Source organism: Pan paniscus, chromosome 19 (assembly GCF_029289425.2).
Source record: "Pan paniscus chromosome 19, NHGRI_mPanPan1-v2.0_pri, whole genome shotgun sequence".
In the NCBI taxonomy this organism is placed as follows: domain Eukaryota; kingdom Metazoa; phylum Chordata; class Mammalia; order Primates; family Hominidae; genus Pan; species Pan paniscus.
In genome coordinates this window covers 67,670,640-67,689,213 of record NC_073268.2, presented here as the reverse complement: position 1 = coordinate 67,689,213, position 18,574 = coordinate 67,670,640, and the positions used below count along the sequence as shown (strand labels likewise).

The 18,574-nt window shown below is 40.9% G+C and overlaps 1 protein-coding gene across 1 annotated transcript; it reads left to right on the top strand.

Moving 5' to 3' along the window:
* The first annotated feature begins 309 nt into the window (after window positions 1-309).
* On the top strand, window positions 310-989 carry LOC100978693 (large ribosomal subunit protein uL30-like). Its single transcript, XM_034942501.3, has one exon. It carries the CDS (start codon window positions 324-326, stop codon window positions 972-974), a length of 651 nt encoding a protein of 216 aa, XP_034798392.1. The 5' UTR covers window positions 310-323; the 3' UTR covers window positions 975-989.
* Window positions 990-18,574: the final 17,585 nt, after the last annotated feature.

Below are 18,574 nucleotides of genomic sequence, written 5' to 3'. Positions count from 1 at the left end.
GCTTTTTTCTATCTAACCATTTCTCCAAAGGTGTAGATTTTCAACGCCCCAGATTTTTTCAGTGATCTCCATTCCAATTTCCTGCCACTCAAGGGCTCAAGACCTCATCTCCCATATCCATTTGAGCTTTAAAATCCAGAAGCCTTATACATTGTTGGTGGGAAAGTAAATTAGTACAACCTCTATGAAAAACTGTATGGAGATTTCTTGAAGAACTAAAAATAGAATTACCATTTGACCCAGCAATCTCAATACTGAGCATCCACCCAAAGGAAAAGAAATTATTATATTAAAAAGATACCACTCTTTTTCAGGCTAGAACCATGGAGGGTGTAGAAGAGAAGAAGAAGAAGGTTCCTGCTGTGCCAGAAACCCTTAAGAAAAAGAGAAGGAATTTCTCAGAGCCGAAGATCAAGCACCTGAGAAAGAAGTTTGCCCAAAAGATGCTTCAAATGGCAAGGAGGAAGCTTATCTATGAAAAAGCAAAGCACTATCACAAGGAATATAGGCAGTTGTACAGAACTGAAATTCAAATGCCAAGGATAGCAAGAAAAGCTGGCAACTTCCATGTACCTGCAGAACCCAAATTGGCGTTTGTCATCAGGATCAGAGGTGTCAATGGTGTAAGCCCAAAGATCCGAAAGGTGTTGCAGCTTCTTCGCCTTCGTCAAATCTTCAATGAAACCTTTGTGAAGCTCAACAAGGCTTCAATTAACATGCTGAGGATTGTAGAGCCATACATTGCATGGGGGTGCCCAAATCTGAAGTCAGTAAATGAACTAATTTACAAGCGTGGTTATGGCAAAATCAATAAGAAGGGAGTTGCTTCGACAGATAACACTTTGATTGCTCTATCTCCTGGTAAATATAGCATCAACTGCATGGAGGATCTTATTCATGAGATCTATACTGTTGGAAAATGCTTCAAAGAAGCAAATAACTTCCTGTGGCCCTTCAAATTATCTTCTCCATGAGGCAGAATGAAGAAAAAAACCACCCATTTTGTAGAAGTGGAGATGCTGGCAACAGGGAGGACCAGATCAACAGGCTTACTAGAAAACTGAACTAAGGTGTCTACCATGATTATTTTTCTAAGCTGGTTGGTTAACAAACAGTACCTGCTCTCAAATGGAAAAAAAAGATACCTGCACTCATGTTTATCACAGCACTATTCACAATAGCAACGTCATGGAATCAACCTAAGTGTCCATCAGCAGATGATCAGATAAAGAAAATATGGGATATACACACCATGGAATATATGCAGCCATAAAAAAAGAATGAAATAATGTTCTTTGCAGCATCATAGATAGAGTTGGAGGCCATTATCCTAAATGAAATAACTCAGAAACAGAAAATCAAATACTGCATGTTTTGACTTACAAGTAAGAGCTAAACTCACAGACATAAAGATGGAAATAATAGACACTGAGGACTCCAAAATGGGGAGGGATGGGAGGAGGGTAAGGGTTTTTAAAATTACCTATTGGGCTGGGCACAGAGGCTCACATCTGTAATCCTAGCATTTTGGGAGGCCAAGGCAGGAAGATTGAGCCTTCTTGAGCTCAACTCCTACTTTAGCCCAAGAGTTTGAGACCATCCTGGGAAACATGGTGAAACCACATCTCTACAAAAAATACAAAAATTAGCTGGGCTTGGTGGTGCATGCCTGTAGTACCAGCTACACAGGAGGCTGAGGTAGGAGGATCACTTGAGCACAGGAGGTCGAGGCTGCAGTCAGCCATGATCACACCACTGTACTCCAGCCTGGGCAACAGAGTGAGACCCGGTCTCAAAAAAATACAGAAAAATATTTTAAAATGGCCTATTGGGTACAATGTTCACTATTTGGGTAATGGGTACACTAGAGCCCAAACTTCACTATTACGCAAAATATCCATGTAACAAACCTGCACACATACCCCTTGAATCTAAAACTATTTTTAAAATAAAATAAAACAATACTCAGCCAAAAAAAAAATCCAAGTCCATTATTTACCAGCAACAATAAACTCTGGCCCCTCTGAGACTGCATGACTATCAGCCCTAGTCTTCAGCTCCTTCTGGTTCTAGGCAGTTGAAAAGATGTTTGTTCAGGTTAAATTTTGTTATCACTTATGACAATTTCTAATGTTTATGAATAAACATTGGGAAACTAATCCTTTCTGAAAACTACTAGTGAGCCTCTGTTGGTATAAAACAACTAAACATCTTATGTCATAGTTGCTCAGTGTGTTATAATGTACATTTGAATTTACCTATAATGTGTGACTATTGAACAGTCTTTTTTCCGTATCAGTATGAATGAGAATAGATGTAAAAAGCAAGAATAAAATCTATTGGTGAAAAAATAAAAGGAAGTTCATTACATTCTATTGAACATTTCTAGGTATTTTCTAGTAGGAAGGTTTTCAGACTACTTAGACTCCTATCTTACTGGAAATGGAACCAGCAGTTACATTAGATGCACCACTCCATTTAATCCTCATCCCAACCATGCAAGATAGATAATCATACTCCCATTTCACAAATGAGGAAATGAAGACTCATAGAAGTTACATAATTTTATCAAGGTCACACAACTAATGCTGTCTGATCTCAAAGACCACGTAATTCTCCTTATCTCATATTACCTCTTTGGAGAGCCAGCCTATTTCCTTTACTGTGTCTGAAAGAAGGGAGTCCAGAGCTTGTGAACAGTTTAAGCCAAAGAGTCCTTTGAATGTTCTCCTTGAAAAACGGTCTTAAGAAAAAAAGTTCCTGGCAAGTTTCCATTATTAATTATAAGGGTGAGTGGTAAGCCAAAGAATTATGAAGCCTGGATGTGGCTTGACATCACCTTTGGGGAAACCATCAAGAATCCCTGAATAGGCTTGTGCCTGAGCATACAGAGAGAGAGAGGCAGACCTTCCCTCCCCAGGAAGCCAGCCTCATTTTATTCAAGGGTGGGTCAGCAGAAGGTTTGGAGGATTAGCTCTGCCTGAAATCTGTAGGAGAAAGTGGATACAGGAGAGGTTAATGTCCATGCTGAGGAATCATGAAGCCGATAAAAACCTGGATCATTGGGTTAGAAGCTGGCCCAAGGCCAGACACAAAATATAGCCATAATTGGAGCCTTCCCAAGTAGAAAAAGGTTATTAGTGGAATCACATTAATCACAATGATTAATGCTGAAACTCAAGCCTTTTATTATGTAAAAGGCTCAAAAGAGTATATTGGCAGAGAGGGAAAGGGTTCCAATTTTGCAGAAAATAGTGAGCCAAAGAGGTACAGTAAATATTCAGGATGTGATTTGAAAATCAGAAACCTGGACGGGTCACACAAATCACACTTAAAAGCTGCTTATGCAAAGAAATTTGCCAGAAAGCAAATGTGCCTACAGATGGCCCATCAGGAGGCAGTTGGGTACTCCCTGCTTGCTGCAAGGGCAGCCAGGCCAAGGGAGAGGACAGGCCAGGAGGGGCCCAGGGTGTGGGGTGGAATGAGAACACAAGCCAAGAACAAAGATCTCACTGTCCACAATCCTCCCAGAGTCCTCAACCTGCCAAGGGCAATGCCCCAGAGAGGTCATCTTGGAGCTCCAGGGCCTTTAAAATCTCCTACCCTGGACCAGTTGGGGCAGAGGAACAGTGCTAACCAGCTGTGACTTGTGAGTCGAAAAAGAAATTACAATTACAAAAAAAAAAAAAAAACACAAGATTTAAAACCAGTGCTGAATCATAAAAGTACACAAACCAAAGCCTCACCCATGAGTCCAAACCAAGCTAGATGAAAGGTTGGTCAGTGATGAGGGAAACTCAGAAGAATGAGGCCATTTAAAAACAAAGAAGAAAGTTTATGCTGGAGAAAATCTCTAAACTGGAATTAGGTACTCCGGAGGCTCTTGTGGTCTGACCATTACCAATGGCAGGGACCCAACTCACAGGCAGGAAAGGACCACAAGTGTCCTTCCATATTCCTGGGCTTCTCAAACTGAGAGCAGACCATTAAATAATTATTCCCTGCCTTACATTTTATAGAAGAAAAATTCTGGAAGAAGAGAGGCAAATTATGTGTCTTTTAAAATTAATTTTTTACATGCCTGTTTCCAAAAGGATCTAGGGTATGTCACACTATTAAAGCATATGCACATGGCAGTTAAATAAAGATGCTTGGCAAAGACTGGCTCACTCTTCACCAAACCCATTTTCTCTTCCAGCCAATAACATATGAACAGAAATATTAGTGCCACTTTCAGGGCTGGTCCATAGACACCTCCTAGGCATGACCACCCATAGTCTTTCTTCATTTTCTGGCTAAATGCAGGAGGATCTGAGTGGAATGACTCTCTGGGTCCCTGAATCTTTGCCTGTGGGACAACTGCCTGATGATCAGGAAAACACATTTGCACTTCACATGGGAAAACAATTCCTACTGTGAGAAGCCACTATGACTTGGGGGATTATTGTTATAACAGCTGACATTCTATTTAATACAGAAGTTGGTAACTTGAAGAGGAATACTGACATAATAAAAACTAAACACAGTATTGGCTTAGCACTCAGGTGGCAGGCAGAGAGGAAACTGTTCTCAGAGTGGAAAGATGGAGACCTACGATATTTCATGGCAAAACATTACACTTGTCACCTGGCATAACTTGGAAGCCACAGCATGTGCCAATTGAGCCTGTAGCTCTAGAAAAGAAGTTGAAGAAAAGCTCAAATTTTTTTTCTGCTCTTAATAAGAAGGAAGAGGGAGGGAGAGAGAGAAACAGAGATTGAGTCGGGGGCCTCTAAGGATTGTAAAATCCTGCTATTTTAAGGCTGCAAACAGTAATAGATTAGACTGAAGGAAGCATTAAAGAAAAAGGACTCCCAGATAAGAGTGTATTCCCAGCCAAGGCCTCTCATTATGATTCCCTACCCTCTATGGCCTTTCTGTTCCAACATGAGGCCTCCTCAGCTCCTTGCCTCTCTAGCACGTGCACAGCCCTCACTGAGGCTCTAGGGAGCCTCTCACTCCCTGGACATTGTTCATGGACCCTGAGGCACTGGAGAACTCTCTCAGGCCCAGCTTCATGGAAACTTCCCTCAGCCATGTCTAATCTAAATCCGGCCTCAACCACTGTAATATCAGACACCATCGTGAAACTGGAGCATCTCCAAAGGCCTTGCAATTTTCTTAGTCTACGGCTTAAGAAATATGAAGTTTCCTGCCACTGGGTTTTCCCCTACCAACCTCCCCGGGTGCTTCCACCACCCTTTGATTCTCCTCTCTACTCCCAGTTCTTTCTCCTCATACCAGAAGGGATTCCTTCCTCCTATTCCTATGTGAAAGAAAATCACCTCTAAGGAAGACCTTTCAAAAATATTGACCCTCTTATGCCTAGGCACACCTAGGCTATAAGATCCTTAATAGCAAGGATGCCTTGCCTTCAGGACTTATCCAGTGTCTGACATGCAGTAGGCACCAATGTATTTTTGGTGAAATAAATTGAACTGTAGTAAATTAAGGGACAGAGAAAAGGGCTTGCAAGCAAAGTGGAAGAGAAGCTCCAAGGTCTCAAGATAAAGACCTGGGGAAGCAGGGAGCAGGGAGCAGCAGGAATAGTGGTGGAGTTGCAGCTTGTGTCTCTTGCCTGGTATAAACTTCCCAAGAGGACTTCTGAATTCAACTTGCTGCACTCCCTGTTTTCCTGCAAACCCCAAGGAAGGAGTACAGGCATGACCGCATTCACTCACAGAGGTCCAGACTTAAAGCCTAAGCTGTATTCATTATAATTAAAACACATCTGGGCATGAGTGGAAGGCTGGTGGTGCAGGCCTTCCAAGGATTGGTTTGCATGAGGCACTAAAGAGACCCCTAGGAAATAATCCATCCCAGGGGAAGAAAGAGTTGAAGGGGAAAGTTTGAACCAAACAGAATAGAGGGCCAGGAAGGGAGGGGCAACTTTGAGTATAGCATAATGCCCATCTTTCAGTTCATTGTCTAGTCTAGTCCCTGCGGATGTGTGCCAGAATCCAAGATAAAGGACACTGCATTAAAAATAATTTTTAAAAGGCAGAGCTTTATTTTTTTGAAAAAAATTATATATTATTCAGTTGGTACTATAGAAATTGAAAGAAAGTTTGAGATCTATGCAGAGTGATCATATATCCCAGTTCTCCCAGGACACTCCCAGTTTGCACCTGTTGTCTCAGCAGGTAACCCTGTTCCCTCTTCCAGCTTACTTCTGAAGTGTTCTAGAAGTTGTATGGTCACCTTGGTTCTGAGGGGCATTTTGGGGATAAATCTAGGTAAGTCACACGCTCTTTTTCTAACATATAATGTCCTTGTGTTCATAAAAGGAGCCTCCTACTACAAAACAAAGAGAACAAGAAAAAGGAACACAAATTCCATTTTCATATAAGACTAGGTGACATCTGTAACCCAGAAGCACATGAGATGAATCCAGAAAGCAAATAGAAGAATAGTAAATGGCTCAGCAGGGCAGACTGAACTAACACTGAAGTGTCTTTAGAGGGCCTTAACAGAGAGAAGAGGGCTAACGTACCCTAAAGAATCCAAGAAAAACTAAGGAACTGGAGTCACCAGGTACCTAGGAGGCAAGAGTAGAACCATCACTGTATGCTATAAAGAAATTATCCCCTCAACGTCCCATCAGGAGATGTGATACAGATTCTCTACATGAGTTGAACCAGATTTGCCTCACCTCAGGGACACCAGGCCCAGAGGAGGGCGTGTGAATCACACTCAAACCAGGGAGAATTAACTGAATACCATATCCTGAAATGTGAGACTCCAATTATTTTCCCAGTTGCAGCTTCAGAACATTATCATTTAGCCTTCCATTCTCCAAGAAGATTTTAAAAAATAAAACACCCTGAGGGTGGAGGATTGAAGGGAAAACCTATAAATAATGACATTTGAGGCAATCTGGCTAGCCAACAAATTTTCCTACTTGAAACTCTGTAAGTAAACAAGACCAGCCCAAGTCTAATCAGTTTTTTAGTGCCTCATTCTTAAATATGAATGGGCACCAGGCTTTGGGGGCAGCTGTCAACTTGAAAGACAGAGGCTAAAACAAACAGGATAAAAAGAACAGCGGGAGAAACAGAGACAAGATAAGAAGCAAGAGAAAATGTTAAGAAAATTATAATTAATGATAACCAACGACTTTAGAGGATGAAGAAAGATAGGCTACTATCTTCCTAAAGAAAACAGTCAGAGAATATGAATAAGCTCTTAGAAATTTGCATATTATATCCACATTTTTTAAATTATTGAACAAAAAGATACAGGTGGACATTAGGAGAGGAAAACTGAGGGAAATGGAGGATCAATCCAAGTGGACAATATCTGCCTCATAGGAATTCCAAAAACAGAAAAAACATGGGGCTCAGCAGAGTGGGTGGCACATGGCTGCAATCCCAGCACTTTAGGAGGGTCATGTGGGAGGATAACTTGAGTAAAAAAGTTTGAGACCAGCTTGGGCAACATAGTAAGATCTCATTCTACCAAAAAAAAATTAAATTAGCTGAGTGTGGTGGCACATGCCTGTAGTCCTAGCTATTCAGGAAGCTGAGGCAGGAGGCTTGTTTGAGCCCAAGAATGCAAGGTTACATGAGCTATAATTGCACCACCCCACTCCAGCCTGGGCAACAGAGTGAGATCCTGTCTCTTAAAAGAAGAAAAGAAAAGAAAGTTATCAAAGAAATACCATAAAGAAAATTTTCCATTTGAACAACTATTCACATTGAAAGAGCACACCAAGTATGTAACATACTGAATGAATAAAAGCACATCATTTGTGAAATTTCAGAACATTATCAATAAAAAGATTTCAAAAGATCTTAAAAGTTTCCAGAAAAGAAACAGGTCACAAAAAAAAAAAATGAAGAATGAGAATAGCATCAGATTTTTAAAAAGCAATATCGGAAGCTAGAAGAAGGTAGAGTAACACCTTACACACTCTGAGAAAAATAGTTTCCAACATAAAATTCTATACCCATTTAAACAATCAATCAATGTTTAAAGTAGAACAAAAAGGATAGAATCTTATAAAATATAAAATATATCTGTCATACTTCCATTTCTCAGAAAACTACAGGAAATGGGCTCCTCGAAAATGATGGAGTTAAACAAGAAAAAAAAAAAGAGTACATCGCATCCAGGAAATAGGAGATTCAAGATAGGAGAAAGGCAGAAGGAATACCCAGGATGACATCAGGGAAGCCATTCAGGGAACAACTCTTTGTGACTGAAGCAAGGGAAGAAAGGCTCTAGGAGAAGTTAGCCTCTAAGAAAGGTTAAAATGTTAAATGATTTTAACATTGTCTGGCAGGTACATAAGAAATTATCCCTATAAACTTTATAAAATTCATCAGGGAAGGATAGGAAGAGACACTAAAACCAGGCTTGCAGCACATTCAGCATTAATCATTAGGTCAGCTTGCTCTTTGATCTGCTTTCTCATAGTCTTTTTGGTGCCTATTGCTTCAGAATCACTGCTATAGCTTCAGAACCTGTTGCAAGATTATAGTTCCAATGACAGAAAACCAAACACCACATGTTCTCACTCATAAGTGGGAGTTGAACAATGAGAACACATGGACACAGGAAGCGGAATATCACACACCGGGGCCTGTCAGGGAGTGGGGGGTTAGGGGAGGGATACCATTAGGAGAAATACCTAACGTAGATGACGGGTTGATGGGTGCCGCAAACCACCATGGCACGTGTATACCTATGTAACAAACCTGCATGTTCTGCACATGTATCTCAGAACTTAAAGTATAATAATTTAAAAAAAGATTATAGTTCCCATGAACTACTCTATAGATAACAACTTAAACATTATAAAATGATAACTTTTCCACTTGAGATATTCTTTCATGTCCTGTGTATCAGTGAAATTACTGACATCAGCTGGTCTGAAGGACCCCATGAGAAGCTGACTCACCCAAAAGAGTGTAGTTTCCACATCCTGATGATTTCATTCCCTTTACCCCAACAAATGAATGACACTGATTTTCCAACACCTCACCTTCCATAATCCCCTTAAAAACCCCAGCCCAGAATTCCTTGGACAAATGGATTTGAGGGTCTCCTACCATCTCCTCACTTGACACCCTGAAATCACTAAACTCTCTGCTTCAAACCCTGCTGTCTCAGCGTATTGGTCTGTTACTGTATAGCACGCATATAAAGGTGTTGGTCCTGTAACACATGTAGAAAATTGAATTGAGTGGAATTTTATAGAACTGTGGCAAGATGTGGAAAGATTTAGCCCAAGATTCCAGAAAATAAAAGAAGTAAAAATAAATGAGAAACTTATAAATTTTTGGAAAAATAAGTTGTTCAAGAAGGAAGTAAAATAATATACTCTTAGCTCAGCCAGAATAAGTAAGATCAAACAATATGCTAAGAACAGTAAATATGGACTTTACTATGGTTATGTAGTCTTCTAATTATATTGGGAGGGTGGGAGATATCAAGTGGTAACAGAGATTTAAAAGTCTCATCTCCCCATAATAAACACTGTCTAGAAGTGATTAATGAAGAGACAGCAGCATGTCTGTATTACTTAGAAATATCAGGGTAAATATCACAAGAAAAATGATTAAAAGCTAAAAGTGACTACTTCTGGAAAGATGGAGGAAGGCTGTTAAGTGGGGGAAAGCTGGGTATTTTTTAAATAAGTATTTTAGCACTACTTGACTTTTTAAAATTACGGGCATGTACTTCTTCAACAAAAATAAAAATACTCTTCTAAAGAGTAGGACTTCTTTGTAGGCTCTTTTTCCTCCATCTAGTAATTTTTAAAATTACAATAATAAATCTATGTAAGAAGATGGGAGCCTAAGAAGTTAATGAGGGGTGAAAGGCACCATCTCCATTTCAAAGCCATTGTTGAAGCACAGAACAGGCCCAACAGCCTGAACAGTGAGTACCAAGGAGGTTTTTCATAATTTCTGGTGTCCAGAACTGTGTGAATAGCCTTCCTGAGTTTAGGAAAGTTTCCACTAGAGTACTACTGCCTCCTCAAGTCAGATTCTTGCTTCCCCAGTCTTCTTTGCAGCCAGGGCATGGAGCACAGGCTTCAGTATGAAGAGAAGGGACGTGAAGAAGGAGGCACCATATGGGAGCCCTTCTGGCAGAATGGGAAAGCATGGCAGGGTTACAGCTGGCCCTCAAAGGCAGCAATGGCAAAGGTCTTAGCAGTCAGCGTGCCAGGCCCAGCATTGGCACCATGAGCCACACTGCCCCTACACAGCAGGAGAAGTGAGCAGTCAGCCCATGTAGTTGGGTTTTGTTTCTAGCTGTGTTGCTCAAAGCCTGATTCTCTGATCTCTTCTATGATTCTTTAAACAACCTGGTATCCTTTAACAAATTCCTTTTCTGCTTAAATTAACTAGGGTAGGTTTCATTACTTTTAACTATGAACCATGACTGATACAGTGAGCCAGACCAGCATAACCTAGAATGGAGATTTATGAGAGGACAAGAGAACATTGAAATGTCAAGATCCAGAGGAAACTCCCTTGTAGCAACCAGAGCAGGCAGAAAGGAAAACAGCAGAACATGATAGCTCAGAGGGCTGGGTAAGTGAACACTTGAAGATGCCGTAGTCTTCCTGAACTCATTGCAATACCTTTTAGGATGGGCTGGAATTCTGACAAAGCACATCAGGACAGAACCAGAGAAGTATAGTTTCATTATTGCTAAATGATGAGCTTAGTTCTATCCCCAAACTGATGTGTCTAGGAAGCAAAGTCCAGAGTAGTCAAAGGCCTGAACGGAAATCCATGTGTCACATTCAGCTTCTCCTGGGTGTTGCACTCCTCTGCTCAAACCCTCCAATGGATTGCCCATCTTATTCAATGAGTCCCTCCCCAACATTAAGTTTCTGACCTTATGTCCTACCCCCTTCACTCCTTATGCCCCAGCCACTGTTTTTGCTGTTCCCCAAATCCAGACATGCTCCCACCTAAGGGCCTTTGCACTGGCAGGGCCCTCTCTCCAGAACACCTTTCCCCAGATAGCCACATGGCTCACCATTCTCTTTTTCCAAAGACTTAAATGTGGCTTGCTCTGACCACCCTATTTTATATCTCACCCTTCCCAAGCACTCCCCAAACCTCTGCTTATTTTTCTGTCATAACACTCAGTGCCATCTAGCTCACTATACAATTTACTAATTTATTCAGTTATTAACTGTTTCCCTTGACTAGATTGAGGGTGTTGGATCTCAAGTGAAGCTATTTTTTCCTTTTTAGTTTCTGTATCAACTGATATTCAAAGGAAGCAAAGTATTTTTAGCAGCTCCATGTTCCAAAACATAGCTGAATTAAAAGTGGTCGAATTCTACTGGCCTGAGGACAGCATGGCTTACCTTTCACCTCACCTGAAATGAAGTCTAAGGGGTAATCAGCGTGGCAGGCCAACTCAGTCTCTAATTGACGATCTTCCACAGCCTGTTAACCATCAACTCAGAAAACACCAATCTCTGCTCTCAGGAGCCTTCCAAAGCCCCCTAACAGCCAAGAAGATCAGATTCCATTATGGTCTTCAAATCTGAAATCACTGATGTGAAAATGAAAACTCCAGAATACATACACACGTGCACAAACACACATACACACACAAGCAAACACACACTCTATACAATAGGTAGTAGATTCTCTTACTCTCAATTTGAGAAGCTGACATTGTACCAAGACTTACTTACAACTAATATCTAAGTATGTGAATGAAATGAGAATGGACGTCCCTCCCTGGTGCAGAATTCCACTCACGCTAATGTTTCCAGCGGTGTCCACATTTGGAAATGAGAGTGAGGTATGTGCTGCCGGGGGTCTGGCCAGTGCTCCTGAGAATTCAGGCGAGCAGCCGCTGCATTGCTTCCCTCAACCGTGTGCTCCTGCGTGGTCCTGGCCCCACCCGGGGGAGTGTCAATGTAACTGGAAACCACAAACATCTGGAGGGCCACTTAGGGTCTCTAAGCTCCCTCCCAGATGAGTGGGGGCTCCACCCAGGCTGGATTTCAGGAACATGCCAAGTGGGTGTGATGGTAAGGCAGATCCACATGGTGAAATGGAGAGCAAAAGGAAATGGAAAACTGTGCCATCTTAGTCCATTCGGGCTGCTATAACAAAACGCCACAGACCGGGTGGCTTATAAACCACAGAAATGTATTCCTCACAGTTGTGGAGGCTGAGAGGTCCAAGGTCAAGCAAATTCAGTGTCTGGTGAGGGCCTGCTTACTAGTTCATGGACAGCTGTTTTCCTGCTGTGTCCTCACATGGAAGAAGGGCAAGGGACTTCTTTGGGCCTTTTTTTTTTTTTTTTGAGACAGAGTCTCACTCTGTTGCCCAGGCTGGAGTGCAGTGGTTCAATCTCGGCTTACTGCAATCTCTACCTCTTCCTCTTGATTCAAGCAATTCTCCCGCCTCAGCTTCCCAAGTAGCTGGGATTACAGGTGTGTGCCTCCACGTCTGGCTACTTTTTGTATTTTTAGTAGAGATGGAGTTTCACTTGTTGGCCAGGCTGGTCTCAAACTCCTGACTTCAGGTGATACACCCCACCTCGGTCTCCCAAAGTCCTGGGATTACAGGTGTGAGCCACCACGCCCAGCCATCTGGGCCCTCTTTTATAAGGGCACTAACCCCATTCATGAGGACTCCACCCTCATGACCTAATTCCATCCTCATGTCCTAATTCACCTCCTAATTCCATCACACGGGGGGCTAGTAACGTATGAATTTGGTGAGAGACACAAACATTCAGAGCCTAGCATGTGCAAAGACAAAGAGCATTCAGAAGCAAGGAACCTTCTGAATCATCAGGTCTAAGAAAGCAGGCAGAGAAGACAGAACAAAATCGAGTCTAGAGGTTCTACCCAAATGCAGGACAGATGCAGCAGATAGGTGCAGAAAGCAGTGCCCAGAGTGGTTCCCTGGGTACCATGGCACGGAGGAGGAAAATGTTTACAGAGCACATGAGGTTTCATTCTTGAAGAGTGAGGGGGCAATTGAGGATCCTGAGCCATACCAGACTGTGGGGGAAAGAGTCACTGAGGAGGCAGCTGGCATCACTGTCATCAGGGTTGATGGAGGGCCTAATCCCATGTGGAACACAACGAGGACAGAGAGCAGCAGCCTAGGATTCCAGGCAAGAGAAGGGCATTGAGTAAACATGTGCTAGACCCTACAGGCAACGTTGGCCACTGCAAAGATGTTCAAAAATCGATTTTTCATAAGCCAAAACTTTTTTTTTAGAGACAGAGTCTCACTCTGTCATCCAGGCTGAAGTGCAGTGATGCCATCATAGCTCACTCTAACCTATGCCTCCTGGGCTCAAGCGATCCTCTGACCTCAACCTCCCGAGTAGCTGGGACTACAGGCATATGCCACCATGCCCAGCTAATTTTTTTTTTTTAATTTTTGTAGAGACAGAGGTCTCACCATGTTTCCCAGGCTGGTCTCAAACTCCTTGGCTCAAGCAATCCTCCTATTTTTGCCTCCCAAAGCGCTGGGGATACAGGTGTGAGCCACCGCACCTGGCCCCAAACTTATTTAAGTACATTGAGTGATGATTTTTAAAGGAACCTGTTGTTATATAAATAATCTCTGAGCTGCAGTGTAACTTTAGATCCCCAGATATTTTAATTTCTTGAAGCAAGTCAAACAAGTACGCAAATAGAACTTATTCTCAGTGTTTCTACCCTACATGCCGCTGGGAGGGTGTATGTAATAGGTAGGCCTCCCAGACAGGAAAGGAAAAACAAAACCTCCCTGAAGCCAAATTCTGCAAAAAGAGGAGGACCCTCTTACTTGCTCCTGATATGGATCAGAATATTGGCCATAACAATTATTTCAGATTCATCCAGTTTGGCTATCCGCATAGAATACCTAAAGACATTCTTTTTTAAATGTTATTTTTAACTGACAAATAATAATTGTATATATCTATGGGGAACAATGCAATGTTTTGAGATATATATATAGAGAGAGAGAGAGTGGAAAGATTAAATCAAGCTAATTAACATATCTACCACTTCACATTTTTTTGGTCTGGCGCAAACATTTAAAATCTACTTTTTAAGCAATTTTAAAATATAATTTTTTAAAATTTTACTTTAAGTTCTGAAAATACATTATTGCTAACTATAGTCCCCATGCCGTGCAATACAACTTATTCCTCCTAACCGAAACTTTGTACTTTTGACCAACATTCTGTAACCTTGAAACTTTATGAAGGCAACAAAATAATTCCTTAAGAATGTCAACAACCTTCCTTCTCCATGGTAAGGACACCATCTGGATTACTCTGCTTGTCAATACACAACAAACAACAGAGTATATGTGGGGGATTCTCGTCCTGAGTCACCCATTTCCCACACAGTACAAACCTGGTGACTCCCCACCAGCACACTCACGAGTGTTCTTATCTGTCCTAAATCCTTTTGTTTATAGTTAGGTTGCTCTTAGCAAATGCTACTTTTGACTTATCCTCTGCCTTTGCAGCCATTCAATATACAATTTTTAAGTTCCAGAAGACTTGTCAAACTGCAAGCCCTTTTGGATTTAACACTTATAGTTTTGACCACGCTTGAATGGCACTGAAGGCCTAGGGCATCTACTATTTTGCAGTTTGTTTTGTTTTGGTTTTGTTTTGTTTTGAGGCACAAATTTCAATCCTATATTCTACAAGATCAGTGGTCTGAGCCAAGTTATCAACTTAACTAGTGAGTAAACCTGCTTGGATTCCCAAATCTGCATTTCGACATGAATCGGTCATTCTCTCCTTGTTGCCATGTACACCATAAGTTTTATGAAGTAACTGAAGTTTCGTTTCTGTGTGCAAAGTGGCTCCCAAAAAGAAAATCAGCTGCTGGTGCTGATGATAAAAATGAAGAAAAAGTGAAGATGTCTCAGAAAGTAATGGTTCTTATCAGAGAATTAAACATTTCAGGGTGGAATGTCACATTTGGCATCTATAATCTAATAGACTCCACTATGCATTCTATATAATAACAATAAAGGCAATTTGTAAAATGGCTTCAGGACATTTTATAGCCAGTGTAAAATAAAAATTGCTCATCGGGTGAGCAGTAAGTCATTTTTGTAAGAGTCACTTAAATTTTTCAGTTATACTCACAAGGAAAAGTAATTGCTAGAATGGTGGGGATTCCTGTTGCTCTTGAGACATACGTTAACTAGCAAAGACACATCTCAACCATCAATTGTATTAGGTTTTTATTCACCGGCAGTTGCAAAAGGTTTTGCTTTCCGCAGCCCCCTGTGCTACACGGCGGCCGTGTCTGTGATGTTGCCGCCCTCTGTCTCTCTAACATGAGGACTCAGTGCTGACAATGACTCTTGCCCGTGATTGCCTTCCACGTACTCAGGTGACAGGGTGGTGCCTTCATGGGTGGACTCGCTTCCTGCCTGGACTTAACTCTGAAAATAGCTCCCTCTTGAGGCAGAGAGAGTCATATGGTGACACAACCCGGCTTACAATACTGAAGAGCTCCCAGAATTCACAGTGACTGTTCAGTCATTTTATTTATTCACTTACTCATGTTTCCTTTTTGTGTTATACCCTTAAAAAATAAACAGCACAACTCTTCATCATCTTGAAGACCACACCTTTTTGTGATATTGGCCATCAACCATTTGAGTACACACACACACACATTATTACCTGGGTAAGATAAAATCTTCTAACGTGATGGACTTAACCTTAACTACCAGAGACGCACCGAACTGCAAAAGTTCTCATCTCTCTTCAGAGAAATAGCCCTCCTTTTCACCATTTTCTCACAACTTGGGCAGAAATTCCATGGCCTCTGATAGGGGGTGTGCTTAGCATATTTGACACCTGGGACAAATTATTTTATAATATCCCCCTCCTCTATAACAGAATTATTTTGGTAATAATCATAAAATAAAATAAATAATAATTTCTTGGGAAATTCAGAGAGTAATAAGTTTCTTCTATTGAATCTTTTATGTATAAAATAATGTCAGTAAAGTAAAAATAATATGGGTAACTTAGATGACCAATCCCCAACATTATGCAATATACCCATGTAACAAACATGCCCATGTACCCCTTGAATCTAAAATAAAATAAAATAATAATGAATAAAATAAATATTACAGCACAAAACAGGAAAAAAATGAATAGCTTAAAGCTTCGTAATCACCTATTCTCCCCTCCCCAGTCAGTGTGCACCCAGGGCTGACAACATCTGCAAAGGGGCAATGAAGTCAGCAGCTGCCTTGTTAAGACCATAACACACTCTCTCTGGCTGTATCATTCTTGATTCCGTTTTAAGGAGGAATTTAGGCCTTCACATATTTATCCCACTTAGCCTTTTGGTTTCATCCAGAGCATCTAATACATTCAAAACTATTTTAGTAAACAGACACTCAAGATTTCTCCCAGGATAACACGGTGTCCTCGATATTGCCTGCTTTTTGGCCAAATTAGTGCAGATTCATGTCTGGTTCTCTAGTTACTATAGATAATTTCCTGAAAACATATAATGGCTTAGAAAATGTCTCCATAATGTACCAGTCATTATCTTGGCAGTTTTATCTTTTTTGAAATATGTCTGTGCATAGAATTAGGTCCTCAAGTCAGAAAATCCATGCACAATAATCTCCATGCACAATAATTCTTGCGGGATGCATAAGCCTCTTGGTCCATTCCTTTAGCTGCTCTCTCAGTCTGGGCCTTTCACTTTATGTGTTTTACAAAACTGTTGGTACCTGTATTTCATATGCATTGCTATTCCTAGAAAGTAAAATTAGCCTCTTCCCAATTCACTTAATAAATATTTACTGAGTCCCTGTTCTGGGCCAAGCACAGGGAATATAAGAGGGAACTAAACACAGTCCCTGCCTTCAAGGAATTTAAGTCTAGTTAGAATCGAGACAACACTTAGTTAATCACAATACAGGAGCTTTTGATGAAGCCTTGGCTCTCTGCCATATGACAATACTTCTACCCTTTGTGGACTTGGTAAAGATTCTCTAGAAGACCAAAAAACCTGTTAATTCACACCAATTACAAAAGGGAAGTCAATGGATGCCTGTGAGTTCTATAATCTTTCCATTGTGAACTTGTTTATTTGTAAAGTCTCTGTTAGAGAATCTAGACATACCAACTCTCGGTACCCAAAAGGAGAACAGAAAGGCTGTAATTGGATGACATCATTGCCAATCAACCAGATATAAAACAGGCAGGTTACATGAAGAAGCAGCAGCAATGGCAGAGCCTGATGGTGGACTCGCCCTCTTCTGTGTGCACCTCATAAAAGGAACTGGAACTAGGCTGCTCTCCAGGTCTGTGTGGGTCTTGGAAACAGTTCAAGGAGAGAGATCTCACCCAGTGTTGAGAAGGCACTGCTGTTAAATTCCGATTCTTAATGTTACCGTAAATAGAAAATGAAGAAAGTGTTTCAAACCACTTATGATGAATATCTACTTATTACAGTTCGGTGATATTCACTTTATTGCAGTAGTCTGGAACCAAACTTGCAATATCTATGAGGTATGTCAGTATTTATATTCCAAAGCTCTGCCACAGGGAGGGACTTGATTACTATCAAGATGTTTAAAACTAGGGGTGCTTTAGCAAATTAAGCAACAAATAAGCCCCAAACCAGCTCAACTTCTAAGTAGATAAAAGAAACCAATCCTTGCCCTAGCTACCTGACGGTGGAAAGAACAATCTCTTTTAGGGGAAAATATTATCTATTTCAGACTCTATTATTCTATTAAGTATAATGTGACTCGTAACCAGAAGAAAAAGTAGTTAACACAAGTAAGTAGTCTCACAGATGATCAAGATGTTGGAATATACGGAAAATATCTTTAAAGTAATTATTATTCATATGATAAATAAACTAGAGGATACTATCAATAAATTGGGTGAAAAGATGGGGAATTTCCATAGATAAATGGAAACCAAGAAAAAACAAACTGAAAAATAAAATATCTGAATTGAAGAAATCACTGGATAGCCTTAACAACAGACTGGACATATCAGAAGAAATGATTGTCCAGGTGTGGTGGCTCACATGTATAATGCCAGCACTTTGGGAGGCCGAGGTGGGAGGATCACTTGAGGTCAGGAGTTCAAAACCAGCCTGGCCAACATGGTGAAACCTGTCTCTACTAAAAATACAAAAATTAGTTGGGCATGGTGGCACATGCCTCTAATCCTAGCTACTCCACTCAGAAGCCTGAGGCATGAGAATCGTTTGAACCTGGGAGGTGGAGGTTGCAGTGAGCCAAGATTGCACCACTGCACTCCAGCCTGGACAATAGAGCAAGACTCTGTCTCAAAAAAGAGAAAAGAAAAAGAAGAAGAAGAAATGATTAATAAACTTGAAGACAGGTTAGTAGAAGTTATCCAAACTGAAGCATAGAGAGAAAAAAGTAATATAGGGGAAGCAAAGAAAAAAGCATCAGAGACCTCTGGGACAATATCCAATGTATAGTTGGAGTCCCAATACATGTTTGAAATGTTTGAATGATAGCCAAGAATTTTCCAAAAGTGATTTAAATTATCAACCTCC